Genomic DNA, 25,919 nt, shown 5'->3' on the forward strand with positions numbered 1-25,919 from the left:
ATGTCCCACAAAAAATACTGTCTAAACGCTCAAAACGCTCATTCCAGATCCCTTAAGATAAGCATTGTAAATGTAATTAAAAGTTGTGGTCAGTGGCAGCACCACAGGAGGTGTGGGAGGCAAATGGTCCCCAGTCAGAACTCTTGCCTCCAGTTAAACCAAAAAATTACGAAAATCTCCACTTTTTGCTGCAATTTTGAGCAAAATATGTTGATTTTGCTTCCCCATTCATCTCCCCAGCAACAGCTCTAAGTACAAGTAATACTGTGCTCACCTCTTTTGTTGTGATAAGTTCTTCTTTATCCGGTATAACAGGATGATGTAAAGGTTTCCTTGGACTAGTTTTTTTACTCTTCTGTAGAATGTCAGGATATTGCTTGAATACAGTTCCTGGTGAGAACAAAATGAGAAATACGCTGGTTATTAATAGTAGACCTTAAAATCACTAGTCACTGTCCTAGCTTACTGTGTGATGCTATAGTGGGAATTCCAATTGAATGAACGCAGCTTTCAATAGCGTGACGACTTTTTGCGTTTGTAAATGGTTCTAACTGTGGAGGTGTGTGTGTTTTGTCACATTCACACTGTGGAGTCTGATAACAACCGTGGAGCTCCACAGTTGAAAATAACCTCCACAGTATGGCAGTTGCTGTGAGATTTGTGTAAAACAATCTCCTCAGTTTGAATATGGGTGTGTGAATCTCCCCAGTTGGAAAACACACACACCTCCACACTTGGCAGCATTTACAAGACGGGGTGCTTACACTGCGCGATGTACGCCAGCGTGTGCGACTGTGCGTGATTAACGCGGAAGTGATTCCAACGATGCCAACACACTTGTGATTGGTTAGCATTGTATCCAAGGTCGTGCGTTCGGGTTGCAGTTTGAAATACACAATATACGATCGCGGTTGGATCATGTAAAGCTGTTGAAAGTTGCGTTCATTCAATTGGAATTCCTACTATAGTGACAACTGAAAAACAAGCATTTCAAAACCTGCATCCTTGTGTGTAATGCGTTGTGGTGATAATGCGCAACAAGTGCCACGAGCGCAAACCTTTGTTACACGAAAGCTTAAATATGCAAATTATTGTTTGATGTCAAGCTTTCGCAGATTACCAACTACCAAATGTGCAACTTTATTGTGCGATGCCTGTTAGGTACGACTGAAAATGAGCATTCCAAAAGGAGCATCTTTCTATGCAATGCGTTGAGGTAATAACACATACTAAGTGCTGCAAGTGTAAACCTTTGCCACAAAGTTTTGAATTAAATCTTTTACTGGAACTTACGTTTACAACTTGCTACGCTGCGTCTGATACCATCAGACTTCATCATCTTAACACTTTGTAAAAGTTCCAGTACAGATTTAATTTGAAACTATTTATCCTATTGTTCCACTTACCAACTTCATTTCTATGTTCTGTATAAAACACCTGTTTGCTAGCTTTGTTCTTGGCACTACTCGGTCTCTTGGGTTTCTTATCTTTCTCTTGTCCTTCCTTAGTTATAGAATCTGGTGCTGTATGACATAAAATAAAAATATTACTTAGGCCACATAAAATTGAAAATATTACTTAGGCCTCATAAAATGAGAAATATTCCTTAGGCTAATGTCGATTTCATACTATCAGTTATACCTCTTACCACAGAGCAGCGTGATGCACATGACTGCACACAACAGGCATGAGAATACATTTCAATGGAAAAAAAAAATTCTGGCAAAAAGGAAAAAGTGTGTAAAATATGGCAAAAATGCTCAAAGCAGCCTAACAGGAAATAAAAACATTGAAATTTAGGCCAAAAAGGGATTCCTTTTTTAAAAAAAAAAAGGAAAATTCTCAAGCCTGAGACAAACAAACACAATCAAGACTTTGCATTGGCTGATACGTCATGCCACTTGCTACTGGCAGAATGAAAGTCTGAGAGTGAAATGAGACAAATTTATTCATACATGCTGGGTTGTTGATGCTTGTGACATACCCTGTCACTACCAAGGTGAAACATAGTGGCAGATTTGTGATACTAAACACCCAACATATTGTAATATTGGCATCTGAATCGTGTACCAGAAATGGTGGAACAGGGGTGTGATTCAAAGCTTGTGAAATATCCTGATAGTAGTAGAAAATCCTGCAAAACAGCGTAAAATTGGAATGAGATACCTCCCTCAACCCTCAAAAATGGGCTGAAAATCAATACAATTGCAGAAACTTTGGCCACAAAATATCCTGAAATCAGGAAAAATCCTGAAAAATCATACCGTTTTATGAATGTAATTTCTATAGTGGTTATGTGAAAGAGTCACCAATTACAGTTGTGGGCATTGCTTCTAAAATAAATATATTGTAGATATTTTTAATTCTGGTGATTTATGAATAAATGTATATAAAATTAAGCAAAAGAAAAGGAAAGAAAAGGAAGCCTTGTTGAATGGAACAGTCTGTATTTCACCTAATGAAAATATCTGTACCATGATAGTACTCATATAAACATTCAATATCTGTACTCAACAGTGCGAGTGATGGACTGAGCAAGTTTTGGGAAAACACTGTTAAATTAAACTGCAATGTGAGTTTTCAAAGGTTTCAATATAGACTGTTTGTTTAGGAGAGACACACAAAACTATACTCACGTGCAAGGAAAGAGTCTTTCACAGCACTTGTTGGTCTTTTGGCACTGGTAGGTCGCTTGGCGCTGGTTGGCCGCCGTCCATTAGGTGATTTCTGTAAGATTTCTTCCGTTTCTTTGTTCTCAAGGATTTGCTGGGGGGAAGAGGCAAATGTTAGAAACACATACATGAACTAAAATAACATAAAAAAAAAGGAAAAACAAGCCCATAATAATTTATAGTGCGCCACATAAAGGCACAACGCCTAAACGTTGATCCACAAGCCTCAGCACCCTAAAACAATGTGACTTGCTGACCAACATTTCTTAATTTTTTCAAATGCTTCAATCTGATGTGCATGAATGTGATTGAGAGAACTTGCAACAAACCCAATGGATCTTCCTTTGCATGCACTCATCTTCGCCATGCTCATGATAATTTTTTTTGCAAAAACTTATTTTTTTGTATATCTTCATCTAACTCTTTTGTGTAGTTGAGCTTTTGATAAATTTGGATGGCGGTGGCTGTGTATGTGTTTATCACTTTTGCCTACAGTGGTGGCTTACGTCTTGTGGAATTGCATGTTTACGTCTCATCTTTACTAAGCTTGTTTCAGTGCTCTTTCAAGAGGAGGAATTTGCTTTCTAACATTACTAATGGCAAAAGCAAATTTACAAAATTTGGTCCAATTTTGGACTGTGTGGAACATTAATGTCAGAATTTCTGAATCAAACAATTTTTGGAATCAGTATGAAAAATGCATTCCAATGAGTACAAACAAGTCTAGTATTGGTTCAGTAGTTTATTTAGGCAGCTCTTGATAATTTGAGAAAATATCAAAGGGACATGGCCCGATCTGTAATAGCATCATCCCAAGGACCCCAAATTTTATTGGAAGTAGGATAAATTTTGAAAAAGAAGAAAGTTCATATTTTTCTCATTGACCCTGTGAAATTTGAGGGCTGAAAGGTGTTTAGTTTGGATTTTACGAACAAAAAGGTGACCCACTTGGTCAACCAATATTAGGATTACACAGTATTCTATAGGGATTCAAAAATCATACTTTCAGCTCTAATATCAAAACGGATTGAAATTCTAGCGTAAAATTTCGCAGATGGGGTATTTGGGTCAATGTGATTCATTCAAGATAAAAACTGCAAATAATGAAATTGGCTTTAAGCATAATTCACAGACATCCTTACCAGTCTAGCAAAGCTTAGTTCTGTATGTTTAGGGGCTGGTGCTGGAGTTGGTTTCTTCTTCCCTGATGATGGTCTCATTGGCAGCATCTTCATTTCACTTGGTGGTCTCGATTCATAATCCTGTTAGGAAAGACACAAAAATGTTACACAGGTGGGAAGGGTACTCTATCTTTTTCATGGCCATTTATAATACAAGCAACTGAAAAAAAAAACATACTTCTGGGGTCCGTTTCGCTAAACTTTTAAAACTCTTTGTAACTCAAGTAACTAATACTAGATGTAACTTTATAAAGGATCTCTGTAGTAAATCCCTATTACTTACAAACGGTACCGTTCGTAAGTTAAGTGAAATGGAACTTACAACTCCTACTAAGTTATGAATGATTTTGAGACTTACAAAGCTTCGTAAAGTTTAGTGAAATGGACCCCTGAACCCATTTGACAGGTCCATTATATGAGTGGGTGTTTTTAAGGTGTAGATTATTATTCATCAAGTAATTATGGCACGATCTGCTCCATGGGGGCCAAAGGAGGCATTTTTGAAAATCGAGTTACTATAATTATTACCTTGTATTAACATTAGGCTATCATATCGAGGTTTTGTGATGTGTATTTTCTTATGTATTTTATTGTTTTTTACTCCATATTTTTGCCTTTATCTCAGTGTATCAGATTAATTAAAAAAATGGTGTGTGTTTTTGCAAATGCTGGATGATCTGTCCTAATGTACCATACAGTCAGTGTTGCAAGTTTGCAACACCAGAATTGTTTCTTTTTCCATGGGAGCAATGCAATTTTCAGGAAGAAAGACTTTCAGATTTTTGGTTCCCTGGGATGAAAAATGGAATTTTCCATGTCTTGTTTTGAAGGGGTGGGTGCGTGTATGTGTGGGAGGGGGTAACACCCTAAACAGGGAGCAAATTCTGCTTCCTCTCCCTAATGCCACCATTCAGACTATGTGTACAATCATCCATATCAAAAGGATGCACTTGTCGAATGCAACATGTAATTGCTAGGAATAAATGCCAGACTCATCTCAAGTGGAGCACACTACAAATAATCCTCAAGTCACATGGTTTATATAATGTTCTCTGTATTCATAAACCATGCAACTTGTGAATAATTTGAAGTGACCTCCACTTGAGATGAGTCTGGTATTTGTTCTTAGCTATTATGTAAAAGAGACACATGTAGTTGTAGCAGACAACAAGTGCCTCATTTTGATATGGATGTACATATTTTAGCTTCTCAATACTTCCTCATAATCATTTGTATTTTCAGATGCTCTAATCAACAACAGTCAATAAAAATATTACCAATGCAAAAATACAACAACAACAACAACAACAACAACAACAACAACAACAACAACAACAACAACAACAACAACAACAACAACCAGATGAAGCACTTACTTCTCTAGGTGCTTTCTTTTTAACAGAGTCCACCAGGATTGCACACTGCAAAGAAGAAAAAGGAAAAAATAACAACAGGTTAAGTATGCAGATGGGTATCATCAGGTACTACCAGGTTTATGCTAAGTCTATAAAAATTTTGTATTGCCCTTAAAGCTCTAAAGTTGGGATTGGTCCATCTGTAATTTTTTTTGGGTTTTTGCCACATACATTGTTAAAAAATGCAAAATATGATGATAAACAATGATTTATAAGGTTTGTCAGATTAGTTTTTTTAATGTATCAGAGTTGAGCGGTAGGAATTACAAACAGGCAAAGCATTTAGCAAATGTTATACCACATATATGCAACTTATGAACAATAACAAAATGTGACCCTATTTTCTTCATATTTTTGGATAAAAAAAAAAAAAAGGGCAAAACAAACTTATTGTTTTAGGCCAACCTACCACATTTGTCAACCTACCTAAATAAGTTCTGATACGATTCAGCTCTATTTTGACATTGGACATTCAGCAATATTAGTGAAGTAATCAGTCACTCATCACCAATTGAAACGTAAGATAGCACTAGGTGATATGTGATGTCATTTTGATGTCATTTTGATTACGTGATACTGTCTGCCAGGCAAAAACAATGGAAATTGTGATGATGCATTGACGTCACAAGTCAACGCATCTTACTATAAATAGGGGAATGTTGTATCTATGTATGTATCTATGTATGTATGTATCGCTATAAAGGCTCCGTCAGTTTCGATCCAAATGTCGCCAAATTCATACGGAGATCGAGGAATATACGGGAACGTGTTTAAACTTTATTTGGTTGAAAAACGGTCAAGAATTGGCCTCAAAATCAGTGAAAATGTGGTACGTTGCTATGCTGGCCTGGGTAAACAAAAAGGGAGTCAGTTGTCAAGCTAGCCCGTGCTGCGTCGCACGGGCGTATCTAATGCCAAGCCGCTTTCGCGTAAGCTGCAGCGATAGCTTGCTGCTGGTAACGCAAAGCACTACGCCATGTCGCTAGCGTAAACGACGCAGAGTCGTGCAATGAATGATAATACGGGTGAACGACCGACCGTAGGCGTAATAAATACGGGGAAAAGATGTGTGTTAAAAAGTACAAACAACATGAAGAGGTAGGCCTACTGTAATTAAAAAAGAAAACAAAATGAGGACAAACAGGTAGGCCTACGAGTATGTGGGTTAGCCTATAGTTAGTCACAGTAAGAAAATGAAAACGGGAATAAAATAGGCTAAAGAAGGAAAGAATAATAAAATCTAATAAAATTAGAAGATTTGAATAAAAAAAGCTATTAAACTGAGGACAGAACTAAATAAATAACATGAAAACGGGAAATCACAAGCTAAGCAGCAAATAAAAAATGAAGTCAACAGGGAAATGTAAGAAAGGACAGATTTAGAAAATAATGGGAGCGGGATTGAGTAAATAAAAAACATGGTAACGGAAATTTGCAAGCTTAGCAGCAAAATGTTTTTAAAAATGGAACAAAATTGGCCCATGTAGAAGAAACTAAAAAGAAAGAAAGAAGCTAAAATGGAAACGTAGGCTTAAAGAGTGTCAGGTTCAGATAAATGAAATTTACCTTTTCAATGATTCTACCTGTTCAGTAATTCCTCCCGCTTTAGTGAACGCCCCATTTACTCACCTAGCGGGGACCCGCGCGTAGCGCGGGTGTCCCGCTAGTCTATATAAACCATTACCTTTTGTGAGTAGTTAACAGCCTTGTCCATCTCACTCAATATAGCCTTTATATCATCACTTTCAATAATCCCTGTCTCCCGGAACCAATGAAACCTCCCATTGGTCACATGAGCTAATGTACGCAGACACTCTGCTGTCTGGGTAATGTTTGCGTATCTACCAGGGATGGCGCCGTTTGCATCGTAGTCATCCACATTGAAGAGCACAGTGTGTATCTTGGTTGGTTGTCCTGCTGTGAGTTCCTCCATATATGAGCAGATAACATCTGGGTCTTGGTCTGGGATGCCACTGGTGAATAAGTAGATCCCATCCACAGCTGAAATTAAATAATAATGCACATATTAGTGGGTTGTCCAGCTGTGAGTTCCTCCATATATGAGCAGATTACATCAGGGTCTTGGTCTGGGATGCCACTGGTGAATAGGTAGATCCCATCCACAGCTGAAATCAAATCATGCATAGTTAATGAGCCGGGAATAAATTGAAGCATAATACCCCCATACTATATGACACATTGTATGTGATAAGCAAAAGAAAGAGGGGAGCATATGTGACATGATCAAGGGAAATGAGTCGGATGTCGTTAATATTGATTTTGAGATATTGACAAAGAAAGTGTTAAAATTCTTTTGTTTTATATTGTTTTCAGTAATTGATAAATTGATGTAACTTTGCAAAGAAAAGTTGTATTAACATGGGGTTTTCAGTTTCTGAAAGCTCTCAATGTCCTCTTTAGAAACTTGTGTAAAACTCATTTTCGACCAGGGCCGACATGTGACTCATTCCCCTTGATCATGTCACATAGGATTTGCTAACAGTTGACGCTGATCACTGTTAAAAAACTGATTTGCTGCCCTCTAGAGCTAAAGCGCTGATACCTTGTTCCCTATTTCAAAATAGTTTATGAGTAATACAAATTTAACCAAAGACGAAACAGGATTCGGCAGTCTGTCAATTCATAACAATATATATCCCAGGGGATGCTAGCCGCTATGATATAAACGCATCCCAAAAAGAAAGTATCCAGTTTGATTTTGGTCCATAAGTCAAAGATGTGGTCATAAATCGATATCTATCAAAAGTATGTTACAGATAAAGTTATTCCGCAGAGTTTGATACCTCATTAGTCCAAATCGATGCAGAATGGATGACACAAAGACCTTTTGAATGCAATCATCTCAATTTCAAAAGTTGCAGTAAATTCCTATTGATTTGGTTGTGCTACTCAATAAGGGCAGCGATATCTCAAGGCCAGGGCGCATCAGAATCTCGCTGAGAGCATGGGCCGCAGATGTCTGACAATCATTGATGCAGCAGGAGGACATATCCCATATGGACTTTGAAGAATAAACAGTAAAACATTGAGGAAGAAAGAGTATGTATTGAATAAAACACATGAAGTGGAGTCAAACAGCCTTAGACCGCCTCTGTTATTGTGTACCTTTATGAAGCAGGAGAACAACATCGATAGGAATTACTGCAACTTTAAAAATTGAAGTGACTGCATTTAAAAGATCACTGTGTCGTTAATTCTGCATCAATTTGGACAAATTAGGTATCAAACTGTGCGGAATAAATTCATCTGTAACATACTTTAAGTAGGTCTTGATTTAAGACACCCTTCTTTGATTTGTGGACAAAAATCAAACTGGATACTTTCTTTTTGGGATGAGTTTATATGTATACTGTATACGCTGAAATTGTTTTATTTTCGCGAATTTCACGGATTAATATATGCCCGCGAAAATAACCCGCGAATATGTTAAAATGAAGACATTTCTTATGTATTTTATTATATAAGTTGCCAACAACTGTGAATTTAACATCTCGCGAAATTGTCACTGATACTTGAAACCGTGAAAATATCTGTACGCGAAAATATTGGCGTATACAGTAGCTTCAAAAATAAAATTGTATTTTTAAAGTAGGGTGGCAATTAAAAGCTAGCATCAAATTAGGGCAGATGTTGGTGGTATTAATGCAAAAAGTTTGAAATTTGTGTTTGCCAGCTTTTGCATCTGAACATTTCATTTATACTCCACTGTTTCTTGTTACTATAAGTGTAATGAAATGTTTCACTTTTTATATATCTGAGTTATGGTCTCCCCACCCAAAAAAAATAGAAGTTACATGTGTTTCTATTCATCTACCACCACGCCTAAATCTTACTCACCAGAATTTTTCTTCCTGTCTTCCTCGTTCTCCAAAGCCATTCTTAGACCTGATAGGAAATTACGACTACCGCTACACTCCAAGCCAAGAACCCATCTGAAATGCAGAGATAACAGATCAGTATATAAATGGTGTTTATGTTGCTGCTGGTATCTTATCAGTTTTTTTATACAAGATAGTGATGTTCCACATTATTAAGGAGTACTACACCCCTCGATAAATTTTTGTCTATTTTTGCATTTTTCTCAAAAACTAATAAAACAGTGGTAACAAAAGTTATGTATAGTATAGGGGCAAGGAATCTTATTACTACATTGGAATTTCAATGACCCATGACAAGTGGTTCGTTATTTATGATAAGAAAAGAGGTACCGCTAGAATGTACCTCATTTTTTCTGAAATTTCAGTGTATTAAGTGGATTCCTTGCCCCAATAATATACATAAATTTTGTTACCAGTCTGTTATTATTTTTTGAGATAAATGCAAAAATAGTCACAAATTTACCACAGGGGTGTAGTGCCCCCTTAAAGGCATCATACAATTTCAAACTTATTTATTATAATGATAATTATATATTAATAAGAAGTGGTAAAATAAAATTAAGAGCTTTTAATACTGTTATACTACTGGTCCTGCGCCATATACTGGGATACCCAAAAAGGTGGTTTTGTTACATTTTGACGTGCATGGACTTCAAAACATTGTCTCCGGAGTATTTCTTCACCTAGAGGCTCATTAAGGTTTTAAATTAAAGCTAATTTATTCTTTATTACTCATGTAAAGTGCTGTTTTAAAATCATCTTTCATTATATTTTCATGCTGTTTTAAATGAAATGTGCCAAGGGTGGTTGAGGATTAGGGGGAGGAGGATTAGGGGGATGGACTGTATAAAGTCTATGGAGAATCATACTTTTTCACTATATCATTTTGAATTTTGTTAATTTTTGTTAGCAAACCTTAATAGAAATATTAATATTTGGTCTCATTTCAAAGGGAAAATGTTGCAGTTAAATATTATTAAATTTATTTTATTATAACAATACCCTAACAAAATGCCAGTCACATGACCATCCTGTTTGTTGGTATGCATGACTCAGTAATTTGAAGTGTGAAGTTGAGCGATTTCATTGCATAAGCCCAGACATTTTATTTTATCTTTTGAGCCATTCACCTTAGCAAAGCACAATACATTTTTGGAAAGCTGCTGACTCTAGTAATCTAGAATTACATGAATGAATAGTATAATGTATCACTAAGGCCCTAATCTTTTCAAAATGTCCTTTTCATTTTTCAAATAGGCCCACAATGTATATAGGGGCCTTGCATGTGACGTATGAGCCCGTAAGTGTGGCGGACTACTCAAATGCATTCAACAAAAGCATGATTGCAATCTACCGTGACAGTTCGTCTCACACACATAACCCTGCACTTCGATCAAATAGGTTGATGACAACATTTGATTGAATGGACTGCACTCCGCCATAACTACGGTGAAGGACACCGGCTCAAATCCTTTGTTTGGAGCCAATCGATAATTTCATGCAGGGCCTCTGTTGGGTCAGAAAAGAGTCTATTCTCATCTTCTCTGATGGGGCAAATTGTACAGATTTTAATTATCATGCCTTGTTATTGACATTATTGATTATTGTTCAACCAATTACACTAGAAACTTGCACTTATTCAGAATCGCACAAGCTTAACCACTTGAAGATGATTATGTCTTCATGGTCAAACAATGACTAATACACAAATCCCTTTTGAGACACTGACCAATTAAACAGCCCTCTTGGCATAGAAGGCAAGTGACCAGTGAGATGGAGATTAGTAACATTTCATTTACACAAGCATGTGATTGGGATTCTACCCAGCTGTGAGTCTGGTCAGGAGGAGTTATTATCAATTAGTTAGCAACTAGTGGTTTTAGTTTAGATGGACTGACTGGAGTCACAGTGGACTGGAGTATACTTTCAGTGTAAAACAGTCAAATATTGTGTCTTGATACTCTGGACATTGGCTTGTTGTCTCACGTAAAATGCTGAGCATGATTACATGTGCCCATAGACATCTTCTCTTGTCTGACCAATCTTAATTACAATGGCATTTAAATGCTCAGTATGTTCTAGAGAGTTCTTAGGCTGCGATCACATAGAAGTATACTATTCGGCTATACGGTGCACGTTTTGCAGGTGCACGCGTATAGCTTAAATCGATCAAGGTAATTTCATAGTACCGGGTCACATAAAAGGGCACTATTCGAAAAGGCCGTATACCTGCGTATAGTAGAGTATAGTGGGAATCGTGTGTGTTCGATTTTAAAACTAAACCATATGTGGGTAAATTCATTTTTTTTAAATAGATGCACTATCCAATTCTGCACATTATTATGTTTTGATGGATCACCTAGGTTTCATTATCATTGAGGTATAGGACTTTTTATTTTTTTGGAGGAGAGCAGATAGGGCAACTACTTGATTATATTTCTACATGTTCATACTACATACTCTGAAAATTTTAGAAAATTCATGACGAGTCCGTTTTTTTAAATCACATTTTGTTCCTAAAATGGGGTTATAAGCGCCCTCAACGGGCACTCTCTCCATAGGGCTACATGTAAAGACTTGTTATAGACAAATGGCCCTAAAATAAAACGGACTCGTGCGAATTTCCTCAAATTTTGCATATGATGTAGATTTAACATCTGGAATGTAATGCAAGTGATGCCGTTGCTGCTCTCCTAAATTCATTTTTAAAATGTCCGCCCCAGACCAAGGTGGGATCCAAGTGTGTGAAAATATTAGCTCCAAAACATAGTAATGATAAAATTGGATGCTTTACGCCCAATATTTATTGGTCTCGCTATGAGTTGTAAAATATTGGACTCGACTACGTCTCGTCCAATATTTTAAAACTCATAGCTCGACCAATAAATATGGGCTCAACCGATCCAATTTTATATCATTATGATACCTCATTGAATGCAATGTGACCTCAAGAAGTAAAGTTACAAGCATTTGATTAGACAAAGAAAATTGGTAAACTTGCCTATCATGCCTATGTACTCGCTATTCGCTATACGAAATACACTCATTCGATCAGGTTGAGTTCACATAGTATACTCCTATATGAACTCAGCCTGATCGAATGAGCGTATTTCGTATAGCGAATACCGTATACTTCTATGTGATCGCAGCCTTAAGGAAAGATAACCTTCAGAGACATTACAGAATTCATTTGGATGACGAACAACCAATGTTGTTGTGTAACAAAACATTCTCAACACAAGCTAATTTGAAGCGACATAAACTTACTGTGCATGAAAAGCAGGACCATGCAGTGTGTGAAATGTGTGGAATAGTTGTTCTTCGTAAAGACAACTTAAAAGTACACTTGGAGAGCCACAAAGTTGCAGGCTACAAGTGAATATCTGTGTAAAAAAGCTTTGCTCACAAAACTAACTTGAATAGACATGTCAACCAACATTATGGAAAGGAAACCTGTAAATGTGGGAAAGAATTTACCAGAAGAGACAACCTAGGCAGACTTTGAAAGAAATGTTCCTCTATGCTGACTCGTTCTCAAAAAACATCAAGGCTAACAAGACTTGGCTGCACAAAAGAACACAAATGCTATATTTGTGGTATTATGTTCAGCAGTAAAAATGCTGTGGATCGTCATATACTGTCTTTGCACAGCCAGAAAAAGTTCAGTTGCAGAAAGTCTTGGACTAGACAAACAAAACTCAAAAATCACAGTTGCATATCAGACCAGTCTCAAGAAGAGCTTTGCTAAACACCGACCTCTATAAAGGGAGCATATTGCCAAGTACAGTAGAAGTCCAAGCAAGAAAGCAGGGTTAACACAAACATTAATTGATTCACCCAGGACCAGAAAGCAGTTACAAAGGAAAGGAATCATACAAAGTAAAGCGCAACAAACTGAAAATATATTGAATAAAGCAATAATAAGTGATGTTACTGAGGTTATGTCAGCCAGCAAACACAAAAGAAGTACAAATGTAACCAGAATAAGAAGTAAAGCAACTGCAATGATGATTGGGGAAAAAGTCCACAAAACTCGTAAGGTTAAGAAAGCCTCAAAGGTACTCTGTATAAAGAAAATAGTGTAAAGTAAAAAAGGAAAAGGTCAGAAAAAATGATAGAGGGAGATGATGCTGCATACTATGATGTCAATAGGAAGTCACGAGGACAGCGCTTACCAATGAATGGCATGGAAAGAAAGAATGAGTAACTTCTGGGTAATGAAGTAAGCCACCCGACTACGGATACCCGCAAAAACAAGATCAAAAAACGAATTGGTAAAAATAGTTACTTATCACACATACGCCATATTATGACCAAGACTTCCAGAGAAGCCTATGTTGAATTCACCTCTAAGAATGCCCATGTGAAAGTAAGTGAAGCCACCTTTCGACGCCGTAAGCCCTTTTTTGTCAGACCAGCCAAACGGAGGGATTTAGAGCAATGCTGTTGTCATTGTTGTGTAGCGGTGAGGAAGGGCTTCAGAGCCCTTATGAATTACAGACAAAAGAGAAATGACAGTGCCCAGTGTATGAAAATGTGTATGATTTTGTACGCTCAACAATGTGTGAAAAGTTTTGATAGTCCAGTCTACACAGCTTTGCTTAAGACATTCAAGTTTGTGGAATTTTTGTGTGACAAGTAACTATTTTTGCCAATTCGTTTTGCATCATAAATTAGTGTTTGTACAAAACAAATCTATTTAGATGTGGGGCTGATGTGCACTTACAAAGAATGCATAATTGTATGTGGTCCCTATCAAGTAAAACAAAATAATAATGCAATTGTTTGTGCAGTAATGGTAAGCATGGTCTCCAGGCACTGGTAGTGCTACCAGACCTGTCAGATACACCATAATGGGATGTCCCCGACATGACTTACCTCCATGCACTCTCTAGGTTCTCTTGTGTTGGGTTCTGTAAGCAAGGTCTCCAGGCACTGGTAGTGCTACCAAACCTGTCAGATCCACCATAATGGGATGTCCCCTACTTGACTTACCTCCATGCACTCTCTAGGTTCTCTCGTGTTGGGTTCTGTAAGCATGGTCTCCAGGCACTGGTAGTACTACCAAACCTGTCAGATACACCATAATGGGATGTCCCCTACTTGACTTACCTCCATGCACTCTCTAGGTTCTCTCGTGTTGGGTTCTGTAAGCAAGGTCTCCAGGCACTGGTAGTGCTACCAAACCTGTCAGATACACCATAATGGGATGTCTCCGACTTGACTTACCTCCATGCACTCTCTAGGTTCTCTCGTGTTGGGTTCTGTAAGCATGGTCTCCAGGCACTGGTAGTGCTACCAAACCTGTCAGATACACCATAATGGGATGTCCCCGACTTGACTTACCTCCATGCACTCTCTAGGTTCTCTCGTGTTGGGTTCTGTAAGCAAGGTCTCCAGGCACTGGTAGTGCTACCAAACCTGTCAGATACACTATAATGGGATGTCCCCTACTTGACTTACCTCCATGCACTCTCTAGGTTCTCTTGTGTTGGGTTCTGTAAGCATGGTCTCCAGGCACTGGTAGTACTACCAAACCTGTCAGATACACCATAATGGGATGTCCCCTACTTGACTTACCTCCATGCACTCTCTAGGTTCTCTCGTGTTGGGTTCTGTAAGCAAGGTCTCAAGGCACTGGTAGTACTACCAAACCTGTCAGATACACCATAATGGGATGTCCCCGACTTGACTTACCTCCATGCACTCTCTAGGTTCTCTCGTGTTGGGTTCTGTAAGCATGGTCTCCAGGCACTGGTAGTGCTACCAAACCTGTCAGATACACTATAATGGGATGTCCCCTACTTGACTTACCTCCATGCACTCTCTAGGTTCTCTCGTGTTGGGTTCTGTAAGCATGGTCTCCAGGCACTGGTTGTGCTACCAAACCTGTCAGATACACCATAATGGGATAAAGAAGAACAACATCTTTTAATGTATTATAATAATGATGAGATTAAGGAGGTACTACACCACTGTGGTAAATTTGACTATTTTTGCATTTTTCTCAAAATTTGGTTACAAAAGTTATGTATATTATTGGGGCAAGGAATCCAATTACTACACTGAAATTTCAGTGGTTCAGTATATATGATAGGAAATGAGGTACACCGTAGCGGTACCTGATTTCTTGTCATAAATAACAAACTGTTTGTCTTGGGTCACTGAAATTCCAGTGTAGTAATTGGATTCCTTGCCCCTATAATATATGTAACTTTTGTTACCACTGTGTTATTAGTTTTTGAGAAAAATGCAAAAATAGACACAAATTTATCAAGGGGTGTAGTACCCCCTTAAGCAAAGTCTAAAGTATCTGCTGACCATGCTAACCATAAACAACATACAGCCTGGGTGCATTTCTTTAGCAAGGTAGGTGCAGCAACATAGGGCACCTGTGACTGAACCACCCCAAGAACATTACGATTAAACATATAACATCATTACTCTTTCTTCAAAGTTATTTACATTGTCAGGAATGTACAGTTAGGGCTGGTAAATAATGTGTGTCTAATAATAACCTCATTGAGTGTTGTACATGTCATCATCATCATCAGTCAGCTGCGGAGCAGGCGACTACAAGCTTTCTCCAACTATTGCGATCTTGGGCAAGCGAAACAATTTTGTTTGGCTGCAGCATCCCTTCAGTATCTCCCAGGAGGTGCTGGACATACTGTAAGTACAGTATGCGCGGCTGTCCCGGTTTCCTCTTCCCGTGTGGTGGAATATAAAGGGCATATTCTTTCACAGGCTAAATCATCTTCAAGACGCAGTATATGGCGAGAAATTTGAGTTGATGAATCTTGACTCTGGCAACCAGTGGAGTGGTGTTGGTAAGATTGTAGATGGTTTCATTTGGAATCCGATCCACACACTTGATGTTTAACATGACTCTGTAGCAAAATGTTGCAAAGGCATTGATCTTGTTTCCCATGTCCTTGGTGATTACCCATGACTCATGTACATGTACCAGGATAATTTACATTAGATAGTAGTTAAACATCAAGCGTGTGGATCGGATTCCAAATGAAACCATCTACAATCTGACCAACACCACTCCACTGGTTGCCAGAGTCAAGATTCATCAACTCAAATTTCTCGCCATATACTGCGCCTTGAAGACGACAGCCTGTGAAAGAATATGCCCTTTATATTCTACCGCATGGGAAGAGGAAACCGGGATGGCCGCGCACACTGTACTTACAGTATGTCCAGCACTTCCTGGGAGATACTGAAGGGATGTTGCAGCCAAACAAAATTGTTTCGCTTGCCCAAGATCGCAATAGTTGGAGAAAGCTTGTAGTCGCCTGCTCCGCAGCCAACTGATGATGAAGATGAGTAGCCAATTAGATTAAACTTACCCTACAATATTGAATGCTTGTTTATTCATCAGTTGCTGTTCTAGTAATAACCTCATTGAGTGTTGTACATGCACCAGGTAATTCACATTGGATAAGGACAAATCTATCAATATCACCACCCTGAAGAAGAAAAACAAAACAAAACAAAAAATACAAGTGAATGATATAATCAACTTCAAAGACCTGTGATGGAGACTAACAAATCATGTGTGGTAGAACACAATGGAATACAAAATGGTAAGGGCTATAGACAAATAGACAAATCCGATTCCACACATTCCTACACCTGATCAATGACAGCCACTGAAGTGGGCCACCCCACCTGAAATGTGAAATGATGCAGGCTTTGCGGGAATTTTAAACTGTGTTCCATCACCCGTGTGACAAAAGGATGCTGAAAGTCTACAATGCAATAAGATTGATTTTGAAGCAGCGCTTTTCCACCCGATTGGGCAGTTACAACACCAGTTTGGTGCGGATGGCCCCAGTAATGGCGGAATGAATTTTGACCAATACTTGGCATGTCGGATTAGTGTATAGGCAAAATATCTATTTCTCGATCATAAGAGCCAACTTGATACGCACAGATATTTTTGCGTCGGCGTATTCACGCGAAAGACCACATGCTTACGGAGCAAGCATAGCTTTTGAGAATTGGCCAATCACGCTTCTAATACCATCGCCGCTAGGCAAGGTCGAGGTTTGGTCGTATGCGATTGTGTTATTCCACAAAAAGTGAATTAAATATTTTGCCTGGGAAAAGCGCATGGATTCTGCCTGAAAACTCCCCTTATTAGGTCAAGTCAGCATGCTCAGTCTAGCTGTACTATCACCTACTTTTCACCATTTATCAGATATTTCAGAGATACAATGATATCAACAACAATCCTACCAAATGAATCTCTTTACTGATACAACGGTATTGTTAACGTTACAGAGAGATGATATTATTTGCTCATTCTGTTCTTGTACATTTAGATTGTCTTGCAGCTTTACCTGGAACTTTATTAACAGTTTAAATTTACTTAGAGTCTGACTTTTAACTTTGTGCCGTCATTGCAATCAGGCCTCGAAATAAGCAAAAAAATACAAGAGTCCTCGCCAATTTTCAAGGGTCCGACCCAGGACCCTTGCCTTTAAAATTTCAAGAGAGAGAGAATTAGTTACAGCGATCACGATATGTAGATTGCAGAAAATTGACAACCCGGGTTGAAAACTTGATGGGAAACTAAAATTAAAGTGTACTCAGGCAGCTGGACATATTATGTGAACAAGATTTACCAGTGGAACAACAAAACTAGGATTTTCTGCTCTTTGCTTGGTTCAATTTTTACAGGTCACGCGGAGCCGTACCATAGGAATTTTGCGGGTCCGCGCCTACTTTCACAGGTATTTGATGCAAGGATGCGCCTTATTTCGAACACTGATTGCAATATCTCAACTTCAACAAAGCTAAAAAAGTTACTGACCTTGTTTCACAGATGGTGCCAAAGAGTCTCCTGCTGTCCTTTGACAGCCAGTCTATGCGTCTCTCATATAGCCTCACCATAGCTCCTAGTTGCTTCTGATTGTCATATAGGAAGGCTGGGTCTACATGCACATTCATCATAGTCCCATAGGCCATTCATATTGAATCATTACTTACCTTGTTTCACAGATGGTTCCAAAGAGTCTCCTGCTATCTTTTGACAGCCAGTCTATGCGTCTCTCATATAGCTTCACCATAGCTCCTAGTTGCTTCTGATAGTCATACAGGAATGCTGGGTCTACATGCACATTCATCATAGTCCCATCGTGCCATTCAAATTGGGTCATTGCTTTCTGTAAGGTCAATGAAGAAAATGTTATGTTTTTGGGAAAATTGATTTCCTGCCAAAAATAGGCCATGTTTGAGTTACGGCAAAAAGGAAGGACAAGATTCGTGCTTTTTTAAACTGATATCTTACAAAATGAAAGATCAAATTCTATTGCATTTTCATCCACATAATGTCATTGGGCAGGAAAAACCTCCAATCTGTCTTTGGCCCCTGAACATGTTTAAAGCAAAACTGACAACAGGTTACATAGGAGGTTTTGCTTTAAACATGTTCAGGGGCCAAAGACACATCGGAGGTTTTTCTTGCCAAACGACAATAAGAGTCAAAGACCACAACTACTATTGGGGTATTTCAGTTGACATCCATACACCCCCAAAGGAAGACATAACCTTAATCTTCACTTCCACAAGGGGATTGTGAATTTCAAGTGGGGATACCTTAATTGGTGACCCCATTTGAAATTCACACTCCCTATGTGGGAGATTTCGAAACTCGGGGAGCGGATCCTGGTTGCGATGGTTATTTGTGGAATGTCTAGGGTGTGCGCTCTTGTAGCAGCAAAGTCCCTGATTTGTTGTTGAATGGTTTATAGAATGATGTGGGGCCGTAGTGGTCAGCGACAACCTGTAAAGTGTGCTGATGCTTGTGGATCAACGTCTATGCGTTGTGCCTGTGCGTAGTGCACTATAAATCACTGCGCTTCTTTTTTTTTATAGTCTCACATGATATTTATTATGTAGTACAAAAGCAGAGGGTCTCTATGCACAATAAAAACTACCTGACTCAACTTAACTCTTTATTTTGTTCACAGGCAGAGCTGGGATTTGGGGTGGCAGGGGCAAGGATAGGGAATGACGGCCCCTTCTCGAAGTGGGGAAATGGCTGATCAGCTGTCATATTGACTCTTATGAACAAATTTGCACAAATATTACTAATTTGATCATAATCAAGGTGAAATTTTACCTTAAAAAACGGTCTCTAAAAATGAAATGCAAATTTGTTTGACTTTTATCGATTAGGCACCCCACCAACACAGCGCCTGGGGTACGTGCCACCTCCAGCACTACCTCCCAGAGAAACAACTGTTTTGCTCTGATCGACTCGCACATCCTATTAATGAGCGACACTTCATATCAGATTACTGGCCTGTTATTATGATTGTGTGACGATTATCATCCGAATAAACCAGCCAATTAGAATTCTACTTTGTGTTTACCCTACGTATGCTCACCTTGAGCAAGACAATGCCATTCTCTGGAAGCCATGTGTAGTTATACCATTTTTCACCCTGATGAAGCAGTGACGTTAGTGCGTATTTTGTTGGACGCAGCTTCAAATCGCTAGTGTTTGCTCAAAACGCTGGCGTACACACGCACATGCTTAAAGATCCCACATAGATGCACGCGCACAACAGCTGCCTCAACATGTTGATGGTACTGCCACATCAGGGTGACAAATGGGTTATATTACCCTCATTTATAATCTGTAAATAAAACAAACAAACACAAAAACATACAAACAAACAAACAAACAAGTCTTACCTCATGTGTTTGTGATCTGACAGATTTGCGTATGATTGGAATAAACTCCTCGATAGGTGCGAAGGCATTGGGAGCTAGCACTTGATACAGACTCAGCTTCTTGGCTAGTGAAGGTGGCACAAGTTACAAAAGGAAAGATAATAATATTGTAAGTTAATTGTAAGGATTGTTACTCAGCATAGTAGTATAGAAAATGACAAATAATTTTCAAGGATATTTCTTAAATTTGAAAACAATGCATATTTGAGACATGTTCCTACAATGACAAATGAGAGGAAAGTTGCAAATCTTTATTTCTCTGGATCAATCTCTGGCTCATAAGCTTTAAAATGATATACAATGTACAGCTTGCCAGGGTTGCCCCTCAATTGGTGGTTCTGAAGTTAAAATTCTTTCCTTTTCTATTGTTTTCTGACATGTACAATGAACCATATCTCCTTTTCTTCCCTGGCGACTTTCCTCTAATATTGTGAGAACAAGTCTCATTTAACGTCAAGTCTGATGCAATTTCTAATTTTCTAACTGTTGTTGTTCAAAGCAAACATTTGTGAGAAATGCTCCTTTGCACAGAGTTTGGCTTATTTTTTTCCGAGAAATGATCCATTTTCACAGCAATGATCATAATATAATTCTACTGACAATCAAATTCTAACTGTGTTGAAACCATCACAGATTTTTGTAGGTCTATATAATTTAATCAAGTGCATGAGATTCGACCAATTCAGCATTTTCCCATCACTTTACAAAAATTGGCTACCCAGTTGAAATCCATGCACACCTTATGGAAGAAATAACCTTAATTTCCTACACAAGTGGTGTAGACTTCAAATGGAATAACTTATTCAGGTAACCCCATTTGAAAGTCTTACTCCCTGCATGAGATTAAGGCCACATCATCTTCCACAGAGGGCGTATGTATTTCAACTGGAATATCCCATTTTGGAGCAGATGACCCTGAATGGGTAACTCCATTTGAAATCTACACTCCCTGTGTGGAAGATTAAGGTCATATCTTCCATGGGGGGTGTGTGGATTTCAAATGGAATAGCCCATTTTGGAGCAGACGACCCTGAATGGGTGGCTCCATTTGAAATTCACACTCCCTGTGTGAAGATTAAGGCCATGTCATCCATATAGGAGTGTATGTATTTCAACTGGAATAGGCCATTTTGGAGCAGACGACCCTGAACGGGCAACTTCATTTGAAATTCACACTCTTTTTGTGGAAGATTAAGGTCACATCTTCCACAGAGGGTGTATGTATTTCAACTGGAATTGCCCATTTCCTATTACCTTTCAATCCATTTTGCTTGAGCCAATCCATTGATGTCTTAGGCTGGAATGACGGGTCCTCTATATTGAGACGAGCTGTATGGTTAGGAGGTCTAGGCAAGAAGCGAGATTGTGGCAACTTCTGCACTTCTAAAGATATCTGTAAAATGTAGAAGAAGATAAATATTTTATCTGGGTACAATAAAATTATATCCATGATGGCAGCTTATATTTACTTTTGTATTTAAACAAAATTGTTTTACAGTGCTACTTCTGCGTATGACTGGATCACAAGAATTGTTCAGTTCTGAAACATGAAGTACCATGTATTAACTGATAGACTATCTCCATAGACTATCTCAGCGGAAGGTAGGCCTGTTGCCCATGAGGGCATGGGCAACAGGCCTACCTTCCGCTAAGTGCTGGATGCATTTGCAAACTCAAAAATAGTGTAAACATAGCACAAGTGTGCACAAAAGGGGAGTTTATGTGTAAGCGTTGAAAAGTTGAAGGGTCCATGTATGTTCAATTGAACAATGCCGCCAGGTCTGAACATTGTACCGGCATCAGTTAAATTCAAGCACACACAGAGGACACAGGCAAGCAACTTTCCAATCTATGTATTTCATAATCTATACTTATCCCATTCAAGATGCTAACTAGTGCATCTCCCATCATAGCTTGCCTCTTTTGAGAGTCATACCTCCATAGATTAGATGTACAGATAGCAAACCAACAGGCAAAGTCCACATGTTTTGTATGCAATGAGAATTCTTGCATATTTATGAGGGCCGATCATTCTATCACCTGTGTCTATCAACTTAAGCAAGACAATGAGTGCCTTTGCATATAAGTGAAGGATGTCATGACAGCACTTTTGGAAAATTTGAGATAACACACACATACTGCGGCATAACATTTTTGTCTCTCGCGCCTTCATGGAACAATTGACCCTCCATTAACAGATGATGCTGGACTTTGCCATTTAGTCACCATCTGTTTATATTATTAATCTATTCTTACCTCATTCAAGATGCTAACTAGTGCATCTCCCATCATACCCTGCCTCATTTCTGCAATCTTATTGATAACATCTTGAGCTGTTTTGATCTCATGTAGTAACATGGCTATATCTGTACCTGTGTAGATTTGTTCCTAAAATAAAAACAACATACATGTATACAGGATGTATCAAAATAAAGTATAGGCCTACAATTTGAAAAATACTACTAGATTAAAAAGTATGAGGTATTTGGTCAAAATGTTATAATTGACAACTGAATCAACATCTTGTTCTCCCATAACTGTAAAATCACTGCCATGTGACCATTATTAAGAACTCAGTGGCTATTTTTGCTAGCCAAGTAATAATTATTATTATGATTATTATTACTATTAAATTTTCCTGCATACCTCACTGTTTGAAGCATATACATGATATCGTCCTCCCGTTGCATCCGCTATTTTACGCAAGGTGAGCTGTAAGAAACAGATGATATATGATATTAATTACTGCATTACTGATCTGAAGCAATTAAGTCTATCAGTTTTACTTCAACAATAAGAGACCTTGCACATAATTTGTTTTTCCCTCAAGGAGGCAAAGGAAGTAAAAAAATTCACCCTTGGATCAGGATTTGAACCTGAGACCACTGGGTATATAGACCAGCACTCTTACCAACTGAGCTATCAAGGAGCAAATGGCACCAAAGAGCACTTACATCCTGCAGACGTATGTTAAGCACTGGTATTGTGTACTCCACTCAAATAAGGCAGATATTTGGGAAACAATAACTCAAGCATATTTTTCCGCTTCTAAATCAAAACCTCCCCTACTATCTTGTGAGTCAATCTGTCAAAAATTACAATCAAAATCTATTCTATCATTATTTCCATCAAACAGCTTCTGCAATCTTGGGTGAAATTTGTTGCAACACATGACAAATTTAAGGTCCCATGAATACTGCTTACGTGCAAAGTGGGAAATTATAGCCTACTTAGTTTTACTTTTGAAGACCGTGTGCTTCCTCCCTGTCCCTCCAAGCAATGCAGACAGACATATACCACAATCAATAGTCACTCAACATTATTAAAAGGGAGCATGACTACATAAAATGCATCAAGTGTCCCATGTCCCATCAATGGTGCTTATGGATCAACATACAGATGTTAGAATAGACTTAATAACTGTTTAACAACTACCCAGTTACCAATTGGGCTACTCCAGTTGAAATCCATACACCCCCATGGAAATAACGGGCTATTCCTGTTGAAATCCATACACCACCCCCTATGAAAAATAAAACCATAATCTTCCACACAGCAGGTACAGATTTCAAATGGAGTTACCCATTCAGGTAACCCCATTTAAAATTCACACTCTGTGTGGAAGATTAACTTGATTAAGGTTTAATTTTTCATGGGGGGGTGTATGGATTTCAAATTGAATAGTCCATTCATACTTACATTAGTGAGATGATTATTGCAATCAAATGCTACAGCATGAAAAGGCACATCTCTGCCAGCGACAATTTGTTCTACATACTCCACAAGGGCATCAGAATTTTGATCTGGGCTGTAACAGTGATAAATAAGTAAATAATAAAATTGTATTTCTAATAACTTGTTACAGAAATATAAATATTACTAGGCGGTTACCCGTATTTGGCGGTTCTCGGCTGTCGCGATTACCTGGCTGATGGTGACTGTACTCACCAAGTTTTATGCCCATAGGACAGTTTTTACTAATTTGACCTCAGATGACCCCTTGTGACCTCGAAATAACCTTCCAAAATTTGGCTATAAATGTTGACTGTACCCACCATGTTTCATGCAAATATGACAGTTTTTAGTAATTTGACCTTGGATGACCCCAAAATGACCGTCCAAAAATTTGACTCTAAAAGTTGACTGTACCCACCAAGTTTCATACCCATACTACATTTTTTACTAATTTGACCTCAGATGACCCTGGGTAACCCCGGATGACCCCAAAATGACCTTCTAAAAATTTGACTCTAAAAGTTGACTGTACCCACCAAGTTTCATGCCCATATGACAGTTTTTACTAATTTGACCTCAGATGACCCCTGGATGACCTTGGGTGATCTTGGCCCTTTAACCGAAACAAACTTGTTCTGTCTGAGGTCCAGATGCACCCACCCACCAAGTTTGAGGAACGTGCGACCCCTAGTCTCCGAGAAAATAGGCAGAAAACATTTTTACTAATTTGACCTCAGATGACCCCTGGGTGACCTTGACTCACTAACCAATACAAACTTGTTCCATCTTAGGTCAAGATGCACCTACCCACCAAGTTGCATGCCCATATGACAGTTTTACTAATTTGACCCCTAGATGACCTCTGGTGACCTTGACCCACTAACCAATGCTAACTTGTTCTGTCCCGGGTCAAGACGCACCCACCCGTCAAGTTTGAGGAACGTGCGACCCCCAGTCTCTGAGAAAAACAGTTTTGACTGATTTGACCCCTGGATGACCTCGGGTGACCTTGACCCACTAACCAATACAAACTTGATCTGTGTGGGGTCAACATGCACCCACCCACCAAGTTTGAGGAACGTGCGACCCCTAGTCTCCGAGAAAATAGACGGACAGACACACAGACAGATAGACAGACAGACAGATAGATAGACAGATAGACGATGCGTATTATTATATAGATATCAATTCAAACAAAACATAGTAAATAAACATAATTTTTAATAATAAAGGAGACAAGTAGAAAAAGTGATCCCGCCTGGGAATGGAACCCAGGACCTCAGGTTTAGGAGACTTGTGTACAAAGTACAAATGTTAAGTTTATTTGGGTAAGTAGGTGTTGCTGAGAATCAAAGAAATTACTCATCACTACACCAAATTTCCAAGAAAATTTGACCCATCAGTACACCATAATCCCATCTTCTGTCAAATTCAATAACATTTGCACAGTTTTTACCAAATTTCCAAGTAAAAAATTTGGCTAGAATGAGTAAGTTGTATAAGTAGTCATTGATATACCAAATGGTCAAAAAAGCAACTACATCTTTGTGGCAGATCCCTGTATGGTCACTTGTACATGTTCTGTTCAGTTCAGTTATATTTCATCAAATTCCAGCCATACAAACAATTACAGATACCAGTCAACATGGTGAAAATGATGAGGATGCCACTGAAATGCATGGCATGTTTTTGTGGCAAAATTATAAAAATAATGGCTCTCTCAAAATCCCTGAATTTTCCCTGATGTGGGCTGTTTTTTCTCAAAGTCCTTGTCTAAATTTTAATAATTCGTCAGGAAATTTGTATTATATCGCAAATTTAAAAAATCAAAATGATCTGATATCAGACATTCCTTGTATTCAGAATTCAATTTGATATGTCTGATGTGCTCTCATGTCCCACAAAAGATACTATCGAAATATTCATACCAGAACCCTTAAAGCAGACAATAAATTACAACACCCCCAAACCCAATAGTTGTTAACCTACCCTCCCTCCAAGCTACCATTCATACTAAAACCATATGGAGATACATATTAAACCACCCATGGGATATCAGTGAAAACTTACCATGTTCCTAAGACGAGGACAACAGCATCAACATCTTTCATCGTTAGCATCTTCTTCAAGGCAGACAATAAATTACAGCCTCCCAAACCCATAAGTCTGTTCACCCAACCTCTGGCTTCATCAACACTGCAATAGAATAAAATAATGAATTTAAAATAATATCTCAGCTAAATTCTGTAAATCCTATAAATC

General features: G+C 38.4%; 1 protein-coding gene across 1 annotated transcript in view; it reads right to left on the minus strand.

Moving 5' to 3' along the window:
• The window catches only part of LOC140165081 (von Willebrand factor A domain-containing protein 3A-like), a 61,271-nt gene that overhangs the window by 27,447 nt on the left and 7,905 nt on the right, over positions 1-25,919 (minus strand). Inside the window, exons 9-24 of the mRNA XM_072188504.1 lie at positions 25,728-25,853; positions 23,622-23,730; positions 22,569-22,634; positions 22,179-22,310; positions 21,177-21,315; positions 19,884-19,987; positions 18,171-18,346; positions 16,526-16,645; positions 14,982-15,056; positions 9,127-9,221; positions 6,953-7,269; positions 5,230-5,274; positions 3,815-3,934; positions 2,637-2,766; positions 1,407-1,523; positions 275-390 (exon numbers count right to left, since the gene is read on the minus strand). Coding sequence (XP_072044605.1) covers positions 275-390; positions 1,407-1,523; positions 2,637-2,766; positions 3,815-3,934; positions 5,230-5,274; positions 6,953-7,269; positions 9,127-9,221; positions 14,982-15,056; positions 16,526-16,645; positions 18,171-18,346; positions 19,884-19,987; positions 21,177-21,315; positions 22,179-22,310; positions 22,569-22,634; positions 23,622-23,730; positions 25,728-25,853 — 1,987 coding nt within the window. The remainder of the gene's footprint in view (positions 1-274; positions 391-1,406; positions 1,524-2,636; positions 2,767-3,814; positions 3,935-5,229; positions 5,275-6,952; positions 7,270-9,126; positions 9,222-14,981; positions 15,057-16,525; positions 16,646-18,170; positions 18,347-19,883; positions 19,988-21,176; positions 21,316-22,178; positions 22,311-22,568; positions 22,635-23,621; positions 23,731-25,727; positions 25,854-25,919) is intronic.

Source organism: Amphiura filiformis, chromosome 11 (assembly GCF_039555335.1).
Source record: "Amphiura filiformis chromosome 11, Afil_fr2py, whole genome shotgun sequence".
Classification (NCBI taxonomy): domain Eukaryota; kingdom Metazoa; phylum Echinodermata; class Ophiuroidea; order Amphilepidida; family Amphiuridae; genus Amphiura; species Amphiura filiformis.